The 16024-nt window shown below is 34.0% G+C and overlaps 1 protein-coding gene across 5 annotated transcripts in view; it reads right to left on the bottom strand.

The window, feature by feature from the left end:
• The window catches only part of PSPC1 (paraspeckle component 1), an 85600-nt gene that overhangs the window by 45082 nt on the left and 24494 nt on the right, over positions 1-16024 (bottom strand). For all 5 annotated transcript variants that reach the window (XR_011233476.1, XR_011233477.1, XM_069467465.1 and 2 more), the window contains exons 5-6: positions 15309-15393; positions 6794-6899 (exon numbers count right to left, since the gene is read on the bottom strand). Coding sequence is in view for 3 of the 5 variants with exons in the window: in XM_069467465.1 (XP_069323566.1) it covers positions 6794-6899; positions 15309-15393 (191 nt within the window). In the remaining 2 variants the exon portion in view is untranslated. The remainder of the gene's footprint in view (positions 1-6793; positions 6900-15308; positions 15394-16024) is intronic.

Here is a 16024-nt window from a genome sequence, read left to right as displayed (position 1 = left end):
AATCTCAAAACTACTAAATAATCCTTCTGAGAAGTGATCAAATAACACCTGGTTAAATCTGACACATATCTTTAACCCAAATATCCCAAATCGTCAAGATTCTAAAGATCATTTCAGATACATGTAAACATTACAAACTTTACATCTCTGTTTTCATTTGAACACAAAAGTCTAAGTCAATTTCCAATTGTTTACCACCATCCATGTATTCAGAAAAGTCTTTGGCTTGTTGTGATAATCAATTAAATTATTTTAGTGAATAAATAAAAAATATGAACAACCCAAATTGGTCACAACTAGAACATTACACGTGAAATCACTGATGATATTACTGTTATCCATTTTGATTTTCACCAACACGTCCAAACCACTGGGACTGGGCCACCATTATACCTGCAACAGGTCACACCTAAATCTGACACCAAATCCTATAGCAAATAATTCTTCAGTTATTTTCAAAGGACAATGTAGAGGCCATAAAAATCCCTCGTAAAATGTGTCCTTTGTTTGAATGCTTCAAGTGCTTAGACTTCCAAAAACAAACCAAAAAAATTTTCTACTGCAACATAATCAAACTATTTGTTAGAGCTAAAAAAATATGCAGATAAAGGAATGATGGCCATGTGGAAACCACAAAATTTTAACTTCTCCTCTCAAAATTTCTCACACCATTTCAGAAAATAAGTTTGTACCTATCAGTAAGTAACAATGGAGATCATTTCTCTCTGCCAGCAGCAATTAATGGAAATTTTTATTGACTGGAATTTCTGTTCCTGAATTTTGTTCATGGCACATCAGGGGAAGTCAGGTTATAATTAAATCAAGGGGTGATTAAGAAAAGCAATGCCCGTGCAGGAAGCAAGAAAAAAGACTGACAAAGTTGTTACTGGTTAAATAATAGGTCAAATTTGGCAATACTGATCAAGAGGAGGTAACATGTGAAACAACAATGTTTTATACCTCTATTGATTAGAACTATAAAAGATTTTAAGACTCCAAGTTATCAGCTGTAGGGCAATCACACTTTACCAGTTCTTCCCATAACATTTTCTCTTTATAACCATGACTACCAATGAACCTTCTGGACACTAATTTGGATTCCTCAGGAAACTTGGATCTGGGATATGAGGTTCTTTCTGTGCTCAGTGAGCCTTCTAAAAACACTGGAAAAGAATATATAAATTAATAAATTTGCATTATAATTCACAAACTCTATGAGTTTGGTTAACATGAGCCACTTTTTATAGATTCCCCCCAGCCCTCAGACTGGCTCTAGATCAGGAGTGAGCAAACACTTTTGGTAGAGGGCCAGATGTAAATATTTTAAGCTTTGCAGGACATACAGTCTCAATATGGTCTCGTATAGTTTTGTCCCAACTATTCAAATCAGCCTCTGTAGGGCAAAGCAACCATAAAGAAACAAAAAAATGTGCTGTGTTACAATAAAATTTACAAAAACAGGCAGCACGCAGGTTGAGCATGGCCTAGTCTGTCAATCCCTGGTGTCTAGATGAAGTAATTAAAATACTAAAAAGTAATGCATAGTTTGAAACAATTATCTCCTGCATATATAGGCTGAAAGCCCAATTCAAGGTTGCCACACCCAAATTTCACAGGACACTCTTCACATAAAATGCTGTGCTATTTAAATGGTGCTCTAAAGACACATGCAGCAGCATGCACCTATAGTACCAGCTACTCAAGAAGGCTGAAGTGGGAGGATCGCTTGAGCCCAGGAGTTCAAGGCTGTAGTACATACAGTATGACTGTACCTGTGAATAGCCACTGCACTCCAGCCTAAGCAACCCAGCAAGACTCCGCCTCGAAATAAATAGTCTTCTATATGAATCCTACTGCCTCCATGTTAAACCACACCAAGCATGCTCTCCATTCACATTCCCCAGGACTCATAAAAAATTCAACTACTACTATTCTGATTTCAACATATGTCTCATTTCAATGTACAGCCAGTGGTTTCAACCTCTGTTAAGAAAAAGAATAAGCAAGGTGTAGAGTTTTTAAAATGCAGATCCCATGGCCCCAATGCAGACCTACTAAATCAAAATACTTGGTGGATGGGATCTCAGGCATTGTTCTTTTTCAAGCTCCACAGATGTGTTGCAAGGTTGAAAACTAATGGACTCAGCAAAAAATGTGAAAGGACAATGCATCACAATCTACTTCGATCACAAAACAAACCAATGTCTAGGTATATGACTTAGAAATTTACATTTTTTAAAAGCTCCCTGAGTGTTTACTATGTACATTTGAAAAACGCTATCCTGCTGAGCCCAGTGGCATACGCCTGTGGAGGCTGAGGCGAGACCCTTCTCTAAAAAATTTTTTTTTAGAAAAGAGAAGAGAAGAGAAAATAAAAAAGAAAATTAATGTCCTTGGAAGAGGCAATACACTGTTTGCCTCTGGCAACCTTTCCTTAATATTTCTGGCCTCACTATTTCATCATCCCTGAGGTGCCACAACAGAACACCTCTGACAAACAAAGATAACTGGGTCAAATTGTTGCCTTACCATAGAATAACAAATTTATTATACACATTTTGAAATATCGAGGCTATTCACAACTACTAAAATAAGACCAAAAAATCTTTGGCACCAAGTCAGGTATGTATTCAATCTAATGCAGGATATCTGAAACAGATCTAGAGAGCTATTCTTTTCTTTATTGAAAAAGCAAACATTATTTACCATATGAGAAAAATAAGCTTCTCAGATTTTAAAACTAAATAGTTTACAATCTAAACTCTGCCCCAATTTTCCTAAACAAAGTATTTCATGACTACATGACACAATTACTAAAGCTAGAATAAGACTGACATTTAGATATTATTATGACATTTTCCCAAGAAGTAAAGTTTTACTCCAAGAAACTGCATCAACAAAATATTAGAAGTAAAACCTGCCATTTACTGGAAGGCAAATTGTTGCCACAAATAAAGACTGGTACACTGTAGTACTTAAGTATTTAAACTAGTAAATCTGCAGTAAGTGGAGCAACCTGACATGAAAACAATCACAAGGCAATTATAAAAGACAATCTCATACAATTCTCATTGTTTCCAGAATAATCACTTCTAATATGTGATTTTGATAAGCAGAAAACTTCCAACTTAGTGAATACTGCCTAGAAAATGGTCAAATACACTCTACACTATGGTAAGAACAAACCTAAATATAATTAAGACACAGTATAAAAATGCATTCCTAAAGCAGTCAAAAGTATGTTATTCTACAAAAGTAAAAATATCATGTTTATAATTGTAACAGCAATTATCAAAAAAGTTCTACTTCTAAGGAAAAATAAGGTATGAAAGGCATGAAATAAAAATGACAACTTATAATTGATGAAGTGGTGACTTATATCCTTGAAACTCTTAAAAATACATTACCATGTATCTCATAAAACTATGATCAATTTGAAGGCCGACAAAGAAAAATACGACCAAGCATTATGAGGTTTTCCTCATCCTTTGTTACACTAAAAAAATATTATTTAAGACATAAAATATGTAAATCAATATTTACTTTATTCTTCAAAGCCCCATACTCTTAGTTGCATTGGAATATTTCTAATAGGAAAACAAGAAAAAAATGAGAAGTGGCATCTGAAAACTAATGAAGGAAATCTACTTTACTCATTACTCGGGCAAGCTGAACACTTACCATTTGACTCCTCCCTTTAAATTGAACAGTGAAAAAAGAAAGCACATAAGAGGGCCTAATTTCAAAGCTTTTAAAAAAAAAACAAATAAGCATTAAAATTGTTTAACAATTTTCTCCATAGACAATTTTCAAAGTAAATGAAGAATAACTGATAACAATTGCCTCAAGTAACTGCTAGTAACACCATATTTTCCTATTGTTTTCCTGTTAATACAAAATAAATGAGAACTGTAAAGAGCTTTTGTTAACATTTTTTTTAGTAGTTGGTAAGTTTGTATTAACAAGGAATTATGAAGCTATGAACCAAATAAAACTGATACCAAAATAAAAAACTTATGCCTATACATATAATTTCTAATTTCAAAAAAAAACCCAATATTAAAACACATACTGTATTTCTCTCTAAATATTTAATTCTACTGTTAGTCAAATTATCATACCTCATTTACGTACTATTTGAAATACGGATGCTCTTCAGAAAATCAAGAGCATAATACCTCTGTGGCCTATCTAACATAAGTACTAATTTTAAAAAAGACCACAAATAATCCAGCCCAGAGTTCAACAGATTTTTTCTCTAAAGGGCCACAGAGCAAATATTTTAAGTTATTGTGGATCACAAATAGTTTCTAGTATTATTATCCTTTTTTTTCTCCAATGACCCTTTAAAAATGTAAACACCATCCCTATCTCTGTGGTGAAGCTCTATGAGAACAGGCAGTGATCCCAGGCTATGGTTTCCTGACTTCTCTAGTCAAATTAATTATGATGCTTCAAAAGTATGCAACACAAACTTTAAGTAACTACTTGAAAAAAAGTTACCTTAGTATTTAAATGCATTATCACCTAATCCTTTTCATGACCACACTCTTGTGAAACAATATATGATCTATTTTTGAAATGCCACTAAACTCAGTATGAATATTTTTAAATATCTGATTAATCTATTCTCAAAGTTCATTAGGTATTTGTAAAATTTTGCCTACCACAAAAATGAATTTTAAACACAAAAATGTTTAAATAAGAACTTGCAGTAATTCAATTTTAAATTGTAGCAATGTTTCAAACATTTTAAGATAGAAAAGTAAAATTAAAATAGTCCATTGTTAATGATACCAATACCAAATAATACTACGCATACAGAAAACCCTGGTGTGTAAGTTATTTTAATTGTAAAATTATTTTAAAGAATAAGGAGTATGCAGCTGAATTTATGATATAACCAACTTAATCAAGTTTAGCAGAATACATTTTACTTAATCATTTCCTTCCAGTCCCCTAAATGATTTACGTATGACATTATTACAAATAGCTACACATTCACTCCAAAATGTAAAATTTATGCCAGAAAAATATTAAGAAAGTTAATTCCATCAATTTTACTATAAGCAAGCACTTTAGGAAATATTCAGGTAAACAAAAGGAATAGGCAGAATATCTTAATCCTCACAGGAAGTTTCCCTAAGAACTGTATCATATATGGTCTATATGTGATTCTCTTTGAAGATATAAACGCTAGCTACTATTTTTCAAATATACGTCTGGAAAACTTAAAAGTTTCACTTTCTTTTATAATATCATAAAACACCCTTACATTGATAAATCCAGCAGATTTACATTCAAGTGTAACAAAAACGCTAAGATGTCACTAAGTGCTATATATTCAAGGAAGAAAAGAGAATGATAAAATAATGCTAGAAATAACTCAAAAAAAAATTTAGAATGCTTAAAAAACTTAAGTCAGCTAATTTGGGAATGGAATTTTGAAATCAAACCTTTAGAATGACTTATAAAATAAAAACTTCTCTAACTGAATTTCAATGCTATATAATTTTAATTCAAAGGACATTTACTTGATAGTAAGATAAAAATTTCTTATCAGTATACAAGGGTTTATTTTACTGTGTATATTCCTTGTAATAAAAAAATTTTTTTAATTACCTAGGAACAAAAGAATGGGGACAGAAAAGGACCAAAGAAAAGTACCAATTATTTGAATTAACACTTTTGGCCTCAGAAACTTATTTAAAAGTTTAAGTTCTTATTAATCATGGCTTTTGAACACCAGAGAAAAAATAATAGTAAATACTTTTCAGAATGAGATAAACTGGCATCTTTTAAGGCGAATAATGAGGCCTCTTTATTAATTATCATTAAGAACTTGTAGACTTTTGAAGTAGTCTTGTTTGCCCCACCATCCTGCGCCCACTAAAACAAAAACCTGGGTCAGTCAGATCAGGTCTTTTGAACTAACGCCAGTTTGCAGGAAATTCAGGGATAAAAGCACATGTTAAACATCACTGCAAGGATGTAATTAATCTGCAAAATCCAGGATATGAGATACTCTATACAATGAAGCTCTGCTGATAGGTAGGTAGGTAGGTAGGTAGATAGATAAATAAGAAGAAAAAAAAGAAAGAAAGAAAGAAAGAAGGAAAGAAAGGAAGAAAAACTATAGACCAAAAAGACCAACTACATCAACCAATCCAAAGAAATCAACTGTAAAAAAATATATATTTGTAAGACCTAGGCAAATCTGAACTTTAACAAGTTAACAATAAAGAACTGACAATTTCTAAAGATATGATAAAGTTATTTTTTAAAAATCATCTTTTAAGATATATACTGAAAATAATTATTAATAAAATTATATCAATTCAGGAATTTCACACAAAATAATTTTCAAAATAAAGCGGGCATAAAGATGAAAAAGATCAGCCACATGTAACTGTTATGGCTGGAGGATGACCACATACTAGTTTCCTTCTGTATATGTCTAAAATCTTCCAAAAAAAGACTTTTTAATATCAGTATATGTTAAAAAATCAGTTAAGTGGAGATGACACATGTATAGATCTCTAATTTCTTAGCAAATATTTTTAAAAGATCAATGGAAAAAATATAACCTCCACTTCATAAAACAGATAATATCTTCAGAAACTAATTTTGATTTACTACCTGTAAGAGGCTGAGAAAATTACTAGTTTAACATGGTAAGTTCAAAAAGGTTAAAAAATTGACTACTACATAAACCAAAATCTACCGAATTCTAAATATACATTGTAAACCTGACAATGCAAAATCCATTTTAGTTAACTAGTATTTTACTTACATTTTCCATATAGTTTGGTTTAAAGCCCTCTTGCTGTCGCCTCAATTCCTCCTGCTCTCTGTGTCGGATCATTTCTTCCTCACGGCGACGATGTTCTTCTTCATGCCTAAAAAATTTTTAAGCAAAAATTTCAGCAACATGACATGTAAGTCATAACTATTTTATTTCATTTACATTATGCCAAATCTACGATTAATGATTGGCCATGATGTCCTAGATTTACCTACCTTCTTCTATTTTGCTCCAAGCCTTTAATAAATCAAATAAAACAAAGAAATAAAGGAATTTAACTGAGGTTAACTAAACTGAATAACATATAACTAGGACAGTTATTTGCTCATATTCAAGAAATCAAGAGTTCAAAAAAGCTCAAACATGTACCCTCTTACTATAAAAAGAGAAAAGTCTAGGATCTATTATCACTAGCACAGCAGAGTTCAGAAAGGCACTCAAGAACATATCGAGAGATAAATCACCCTAAAGGACCACAATAATGCCTAGACAAAAATCCCATCATGTGTAGACAGAAACTTTACTAACTGCTCTCTCCCCCATTTTCATCAACCCACTAAGAAAATCCCCTGTAACCCACAACCTGTTTTTATAAATTAAATTTTACACAATAATCATTTACTTTACTATCTACAGCCACTTTTGGGGCTAGAGCAGTTAAGCAGTTGAGGCAGAGATCAATGACCTGCAAAGACTGAAATATTTACAATTTAGTGCCATTCCAGGTTTGCCTAATCCTGTCCTAGAGGTACATTCAAGCAAAAATCGCATGCATATGCAGATTATCAAATCAGTAATTAAGTTATAATATGATTAAGATGGAAAACCTACAATATTGAAGTAATAGACTCACATTACACTGACATTATGATCAATGCAAATTCAAATGTATACAGGTTGAGTAACCCTAATCCAAAAAGCTCCCAAATCTGAAACTTTTTGCAACCCAACATGACACCAAAAAAAAAAGTACTCACTGAAGCTTTCTGGATTTCAGGATAGGGCTGCTCAACCACTAAATATAATACAAATATTCCAAAACATGAAAAAAATCCAAAACACTTCTGGTCCCAAGCATTTCAAATAAGAGATACTCAACCTGTACGACCGCCACCAAAAAAAACTGTAATAGTAACTTAAATACTGAAGGTTGTGTAAAGCTGATTCCCCTTTCTTTACTGGGTCTCATTTTCCAAGTTACTCTTATAAGCACTTTTCTACATTCAAAATTACAATGTAATTCTCAAATTTCAAGACACTTTGTTGTTGTTTGTTATACAACACTCCCCTAAACACAAGTCCACTAAAGACACTTTGATTTCTTCCATTGCCAGAGGAAAAACTCACTGTTAAGACCTCATGTCAGACCACATAAAGTAAAAAGACAATGTTCCTACGGGATTTCAAGCAAAATCTGGGCTATTTTCAGATCGTTGTTTATCTCTCCAAAATATAACTCTACTACATTCCTAAAAAAAAATCTTCAAATAAATTGGTTAATCTGTGTCCTGGACATTTGACACATTTCATACATTTTATTGTTAAGAAAACACTTTCACCTTCGTACACTGTTGAAAATGTATATTAGGTACAGGTAAATGTTCCTTTATTAAAAGACTTTAAGGCCAAATGTATTCAAATTCAGAGTTTTTCCCATTTTAAAAAGGGAAAAATATACTAATATAACTTATATTCCCAGTGGGATCTGGGCAGCACCCCATAATCAACCACATTAATATTTCTGCAGTAAGCTGAACTTTCACACTCTTTGGAAATGATAAAGGTTTTACACAACCACAACATGAGTTCGGGTCAAGCTTTGTCACCAAATAGACTCATGTCAGAGCCTACCACTCACTAAATGATACATGAAAAAACTTTTGGTTTCCAGGCTTTTTGGTCTTCAGAATTGCAGAGACTATTGTGGACAATGGCCTTGTTGGAGTTCAATTTCAAATATATAATTTTAAATGTGCAAAATCCACTTCCAGTAAAGAGGACATATGCAAGGACATATGTACACACAGATAAATGCCGTGGCATTATTTATGAAAGCAAAAGATTGAAGACACATTAATCAGTTATACTTGGGGGACAATTAAATTAAGGTTCACCGATGCCAAGGAACACAACTGTTACAAAGATGTAGGTCTGCATCTACTGACATGAAAGACTGTGTATGGTGTGGTTGTCCGAAAAAAGCCAAGTAAAAAAAGAATGGCATTCCTACTATGGCTTCCAAAAGTCTTTTCTGTGAGCCTACAAGAGGGTATGAAAAAGTTTATACCACATGGAAAATCATTTGGGGAACAAGAGCACTGCACTTATGGTTACAGCACAATGACAATTCCATAATCTAAATTTATGAACAGCATACAGAAACATTCTCTGTTGTCCACATCTTTGCTTTCAATTATTTCTACTCCACAAGATGCTTTAAATATCACTTTTACAGTTATATAAATTATCTGATGGGGTCAAGGATTACTTCCTAGGTTATATTCACAAATGGAACTAGTAAGTACAGTTACGACAAATTTTAACATCCTTTACATTATATTTTATTAAAAACTGATAAAATTTCAGCTTTCTCTTTTTGTTTTTGGCACCTCTCAGAACCAGAAAATTTCAGAGAGTTCCCTCAATTCTAAAATTTGTTTTATTCAGAAGCCCATTAATTATTTACAGGTCACAAATTTATTTTTTATTTTTGCAGGATTTTGAAAACCTGAGAGACCCTGGACACTAAGCCATGATGCCTACTGGATAGAACTTTCCTGCTGTTCCTGTTCAGCACTATGCCCCCACATCTATCACAGGGCCCAAGACATCACAACGGCTTTGTAATAATTTGCTGAATGACTTAACAAAGGAAATGAATGGGTGGAAGGGCAGGTGAGTGAGTAAGTAGGTGGGAGGAGAAGGAATGAAGAAATAAGTGATCAAACAAAACAAAGAACTCCTAAGTGATCAAGTCACAAGTTAAACCAGCTCATCTAAGATTCTCATCCTGGTCATCTTTCTGTACTGCCACAGGCTCTGAAAAATTAAGTGATGTAGGTCACGAGCAGCAGCTCACACCTGTAATCCGAGCACTCTGGGAGGCAGAGGCGGGATGATGGCTTGAGCTCAGGAATTCAAGAGCAGCCTGAGCCAAGAGTGAGTCCCAATCTCTACTAAAAATAGAAAAATTAGCCAGGCGTGTCACACACCTGTATTCCCAGCTACATGGGAGGCTAAGGCAGGAGGATCTCTTGAGCCCAGGAGTTTGAGGTTGCAGTGAGCTATAATGATGCCACAGCATTCTAGCCTTTGGAGACTGTCTCCAAAACAAAAACAAAAGAATTAGGTGACCTATGAAAAACTAATTTATTTGTAGTACTGAAAGGAAAACTAGAAACTTGTGCACCCCAAAGACATTCTTTATCTCAAAATATACTTTCCTAAGCCAATTTTTTCTATCTTCCAACCAAGATCTGGCATGTTAACAAGTAAAGCTGGTCTTATGTGGTAGCAGCCCCAGCCAGATAAATTGCTTCAGTTTAATTGTAACAATTTTCTTTATTTGTTGTCTTGAAAGTATCGGATATATCTGACAATTCTTACTACAAAGTAAGTTTCTAGACACAACCAATTTTTCTTTTCCTTTATACATGCTGCAAAACTACTCAATTTTAAGACAAGTTACTCACATTTCTAAAATCAAGATTCTTACAGTTAATTTCAAAAGAAATTCCCCAGCCACCAGGCAAAGATAGGGAGGTATTAACACATTTATCACTGCCTCCATTTGCTAAAATTTAGCCAAACATAAAGGTTACCCATCATTGCTGAGATACTTTTACCATTAGTATTTAGTTATCTAAATTTTAAATTGAATCCGACATCCTTGGATATTAAGATTACATATTGAAAAAAATCATGCAATAAAAAATTACCACATATGCAGACATCTCACACCAAGCATCCAGTATCTCAACCTGTGATTAGATTAGTTGCCTACTAAAAATTCCTATAAGCACACCATACTATTTCTCTGCACTTTACTTTCTTTTTAATAACCTGATCATTCTAACTAATATCTACCTCACTCATCTATTACTGTAAGTTCTACAGTGGCAGAGCTTGTGTCTTTTTTCCTCCATTTTGTCCCCACACCAGAGTACTATTTTTCTCTTTTCTGTATTTTTAACTTTTTCAGACATACAGAAAAGTTGCATAAACAGTACAGAGTTCCACTATATATTTCATCCAGTTTCCCCTGATATTAACATCTTACATACCATCTTAAAATCATGAAAACCAGGAATGAACATTGGTACAATATTGTAACTAACTATAGAGCTTATTAAAATTTCAAGTTTCCCCACTAAAGTCTTTTTCCATTCCAGGACCTTAAGCAGAATTCCACATTGCATTTAATTCTTATTTCTCCTTACTACCCCCTCCAGACTATAATGATTCAGTCTTTTTGTCTTTCATGAACTTGACACTATTAAAGAGAAATGATGATGTTTTCTCATGACTGGAATGAGATTATGCATATTGGGCAAAAACACCACAGAAATGATGCTGTGCCCTACTCAGTGAATTGCACCAAGGAGCTCCTGGATGTCAACTGTCTTATTACAGGTGATATGAAATTTAATATTTGGTTACAGTGGTACCTGTTGGGTTTCTTGACTTTAAATTTACTATTTTTCCATTTGTATTTTTTTTATTTATTTATTTTTTTATTTCCAAGCATCCTGGCTGGTTCCATTTGTATTTAATACAACTTTGAGACTATGCAAAAATTCTGTTTCTACAGTTTTTGCCTACCAACTTTGGCATCCATCAATAAAGCTTGTCTGTAAAAATTATTACTACACTATTTGCCTATCTATTATTTTCTAATTCCCTCATTCTTTCTGCATTTTATTAATCAGAATTTCGCTATAAGGAAGAGCTGTGCTTTCTCCCTATTTGTTCAATTACTTTTATCAGTATGGATTCATGCATATTTATTTTATTCCCTGGTTTAAAAATCTAATATCATTTTTATTTTATTACTGAAATTGTTACAACTTTGGCTGTTAGGAGCTAATTCAGGTTGAATCTTGCCTTCTTTATGTTTTGTTTTGCTGTGGGTTTGGTTTTTTGGGGGTTTTTTTTGTTTGTGTTTTGGAGTTTTTGTTTGTTTGTTTGTTTGTTTTTTTGACAGGGTCTTGTTTTGCTACCCAGGCTGGAGTGTGGTGGTGCGATCATAGCTTACTGCAATGTGGAACTCTTAGGCTCAGGCAATCCTCCTGCCTCAGCCTCTCAAGCAGCTAGGACAACAGGTATACATCATCACATCTGGCTAATTTTTAATTTTTTTGTAAAGACAGGATCTCAATGTGTCACCCAGGATGGCCTCCCAAAGTGTTGGGAATACAGGTGTGAGCCACCATGCCCAGCTGAGTCCTGGGTTCTTCTGATATGCCCTATCCTTTTTGGAGCACTTCCTTTCTCTCTGACACAAGATATTCAGTCTCATATTAGTTTTTCAGTCCTGGAATCAACCACTTCTTTAAAAATTTCCAGTTCCTTTTATTAGGGAATGGTGCTTAGAAATAAAGATCTGGGCACTAGATGTACTCATTGCTAACTGAAGCATCACTGCTTCCAGGGCCTCTCAGTGAACAGAGCTATAAAACATGGAATATGTACATATAAACCCATACATAAACACACATCTTTATTTCTATACCTATCTATCAATATTAAATACCATTGATTTCATAATTATACCTCTGATTCCAAACCAACACCACAGGATTCATTCTAATTTGTGCCTTTCATCTTTCCCCAGTAATTAGAAACCTGGATTTCATTACATATAATATATAGTCATACCTCAGTACCCATAGGAAACTGGTTCTAGAACCTCCCCCAAATACTCAAATCCATAGATGCTCAAGTACTTGATAAAAAGTGGCATAGTATTTGCAGATAATCTATGCACATCACTCCATATACTTTAGATTTTTTAGAGACAAGGTCTCACCCAGGCTACAGTACCATATCCATCTTTCACTGTAACCTCAGAATCCTGGGCTCAAGTGGTCCTCCCACCTTGGCCTTCCAAGTAGCTAGGACTACAGGTGCATTACCACATCCAGATTTTTTTTTTTGGAGTGACAAGGTCTAGCCATGTTGCCCAAGCTGATCTCGAGCTCTTGGCCTCAAAAGAGTCTTCCTCTTCAGGCTCTCAAAGCACTGGGATTACAGGCATGAGCCACCAAGCCTGGCCCTCCCATATACTTTAAATCATTTCTAGATTACTTATACCACCTAACACAATGTAAAGGCTATGTAAATAGTTATTATGTTGTACTGTTTAGGGAACGATGACAAGAAAAAATGTCTGTCCACATTTAGTACAGACAATTTTTCTTCAAATATTTTCCATCCGAGGTTGGCTGAATCCATAAATGTGAACCCATGGATACGGAGGACAAACTGTGTTTATTACTTTGTTCACTTAAAAAAAGTATACACATAATTTCAGAACTGCTAACCCACAACTAGAATACAGAATTTATAAATGGTTCTTCTTGTCATTAATCTTATTGTATCTAGTCAAGATACTGTTTTCCAAAGTTATTTAGTCCTTATTTTCTTCTCCATCCCCTTTCAGTGTGATTATGTTATTCATTTGTAATGTAATTAGGTTCATTTGTTACATTTTTGTATCCTATGTTGGGTTTCACCCCATATTCTGCTTGGTTTTCATTATTTGTCTATTTTGGGGGAACATGAAGGGTAGGGTACCATTTCAAAAAGCCTAGCCGTCACGTCAAAATATTAGAGGAGAAAGCTGGGTTTAGATAAGGTCCTATGTTAGGAGAGGGGAGGTTTCCTTTTGTTTGTAAAAGTAGAAGAGATTTGAAGATGTTTATGTAAAAAGAGAAAGAAAAAGTTGAAAAAAGTTCTCAGAAGTAGGCAGTTCACATGAGGAGTTGTGTACAGCAGTAGTTCTCAAACTTTCAGGTGCATCAGAATCACCCAGGATTCCCAGGTGGCCAGGCCCCACCACTCCAGTTCCTGATTTAGAAGTTCTAGAGTGAGGCTTGAGACTGTACTTCTAACAATTCCTAGGTGAGAATGCTAATGCTTCCTGTCTAAGGATCATAATTTGAGAATGTTGTGAGTACAGTAAAATCATATAGAAATATCACTGATAAAATCAAGTACAAACACAAAGTTGGAAAAAATACATTGAAATGTACTGAATACCACCTATCTGCAGACTGCAGAAAAGGTTCAGATTCATCCACAGTTTTTCACTGTCTTCTTTATCTTTACGTTCCCATGAACCACTTTATTTCTTGCCACAAGCACTTATTATTTTTAAAATAAATATTTCAAAACCAAATTTCTAAGTTTGCTTCATCTATCATAGCTTTGTTCATAACTTTCCCTAATTACCATGATTTTTGAAACATTTATCCCATTATGTTTTACAATTAAAAATTACAAGGCTGGGCATGGTGCCTCACAACTGTAATCCCAGCACTTTGGGAGATGGACGCAGGAGGACCACTTGAGGCCAGGAGTTCAAGACCAGCCTGGTCAACATAGTGAGAACCCTTTTCTACAAAAAATAAAAATAAAAAAATTACAGGCAAAAGGAAAGCTATCAATTTTTGTTTACACATCTTGGATTAACCACTCTCCCAAACTTCTCTACTTTAACCTAAAAGATTTTAAGTTGGCCACCACGATTATCTATTAGATACTGAGATTTTAAAGGCTCATATCCTTTTTACCACGGAGCCCACTTCCAGAAATCTTTTCTAAACAAATTATCAGAAGCAAAAAGATGCATAAAGACAATCACAGTAGCGTTACATACGTAACAAAATAAAAACTAAGAGTAATTCAAATATATCCATCTAGAACTAAAGTAGACCTTCCATTCGATGCAGCAATCCCACTACCGGGTATCTACCCAAAGAAAAAGAAGTCTGTTTATAAAAAAGACACACCTAAATGTTTATCGCCCACAATTCACCACTGCAAAGATTTGGAACCAACCTAAGTGCCCATCAACTGAGGAGTGGATAAAGAAAATGTGGCATATGTAATATACCATGGAGTACTACTCAGCCATAAAATGGAATGAAAATGAAATGTCTTTTGCAGCAACTTGGATGGAACTGGAGACCATTATCCTAAATGAAGCATCTCAGGAATGGAAAAACAGTTACCGCATGTTCTCACTTGTAAGTGAGAGCTAAAATGAAGGATATACATGGTGATAAAGAGCTGTAATGAACATTGGAAACTAAGAAACGAGCAGGGGGTCAGGGACAAAAATCTGCCTATCCAGTACAACATACACTATTCTGATGACAGGTACTCTGAAAGGCCTGACTTCAGCATGATACAATTCATCCACATACAAAAAACACTTAAACCCACTAAATATTTTGAAATTAAAAATGTTCATGTTTGTGTTATAATGAATTTTTATTACCTCAGTTGTATTTGCTTCCGTTTTTGCAGTTCTTGGTTTCTGAGTTCTTCCAAGCGTCTGAGTTCTTCTTGACGTCTCATTAGATCTGTAAAATGTTGATTGCACATTAATGTTTGTAGCTTCCCTTTGTATACTTTTACATCAATAAGCATAGAGATTCTCTATCGCCAGCAATATACTTGTCTACTAATCATTTTGTAGTGAAAAAATATAAGATGTGTAATCAAATTAATATCCTTTCTAGGCATATAATATAATAAAAACTATTAAAATTCATCTCTATGTTAAGAAATTAAAATAGGTAGTAATTACTTTAACATAAGACCTGGCACATACTAAAAACATAATAAATGATAGCTATATTAACTAGTTTTTATTTATAATTTTTAAAGAAATTGTAATTTTTTTCAGCACCAAATGCAAATCCCCCAAAATGCTTTGAGAGACACCAAGCAGAAGGCACTTAAAACCCAGACCAGACAAACAAGAATAAGGAGACAGGAAACTGCATAAAACCCAAAGGACAAACTTCCCATTACAATTAGCATTAAGATTCCTTCTTCACTAAGTCAATGTCTTACGAAGACGGGCAAAGAGAGAATTTTTGAAAGGGAAAACCAAGCTGAATACTGATATGAACAAAACTATTTTCAACAACAGCAGCAAAAAGCATTCTAACACCAATCTCCGATTCCAGAGTAAGATAATGAAAAGTA

The sequence above is a fragment of the Eulemur rufifrons genome, chromosome 4, assembly GCF_041146395.1.
Source record: "Eulemur rufifrons isolate Redbay chromosome 4, OSU_ERuf_1, whole genome shotgun sequence".
Lineage (NCBI taxonomy): Eukaryota > Metazoa > Chordata > Mammalia > Primates > Lemuridae > Eulemur > Eulemur rufifrons.
This window is presented reverse-complemented; position numbering and strand designations above follow the sequence as displayed.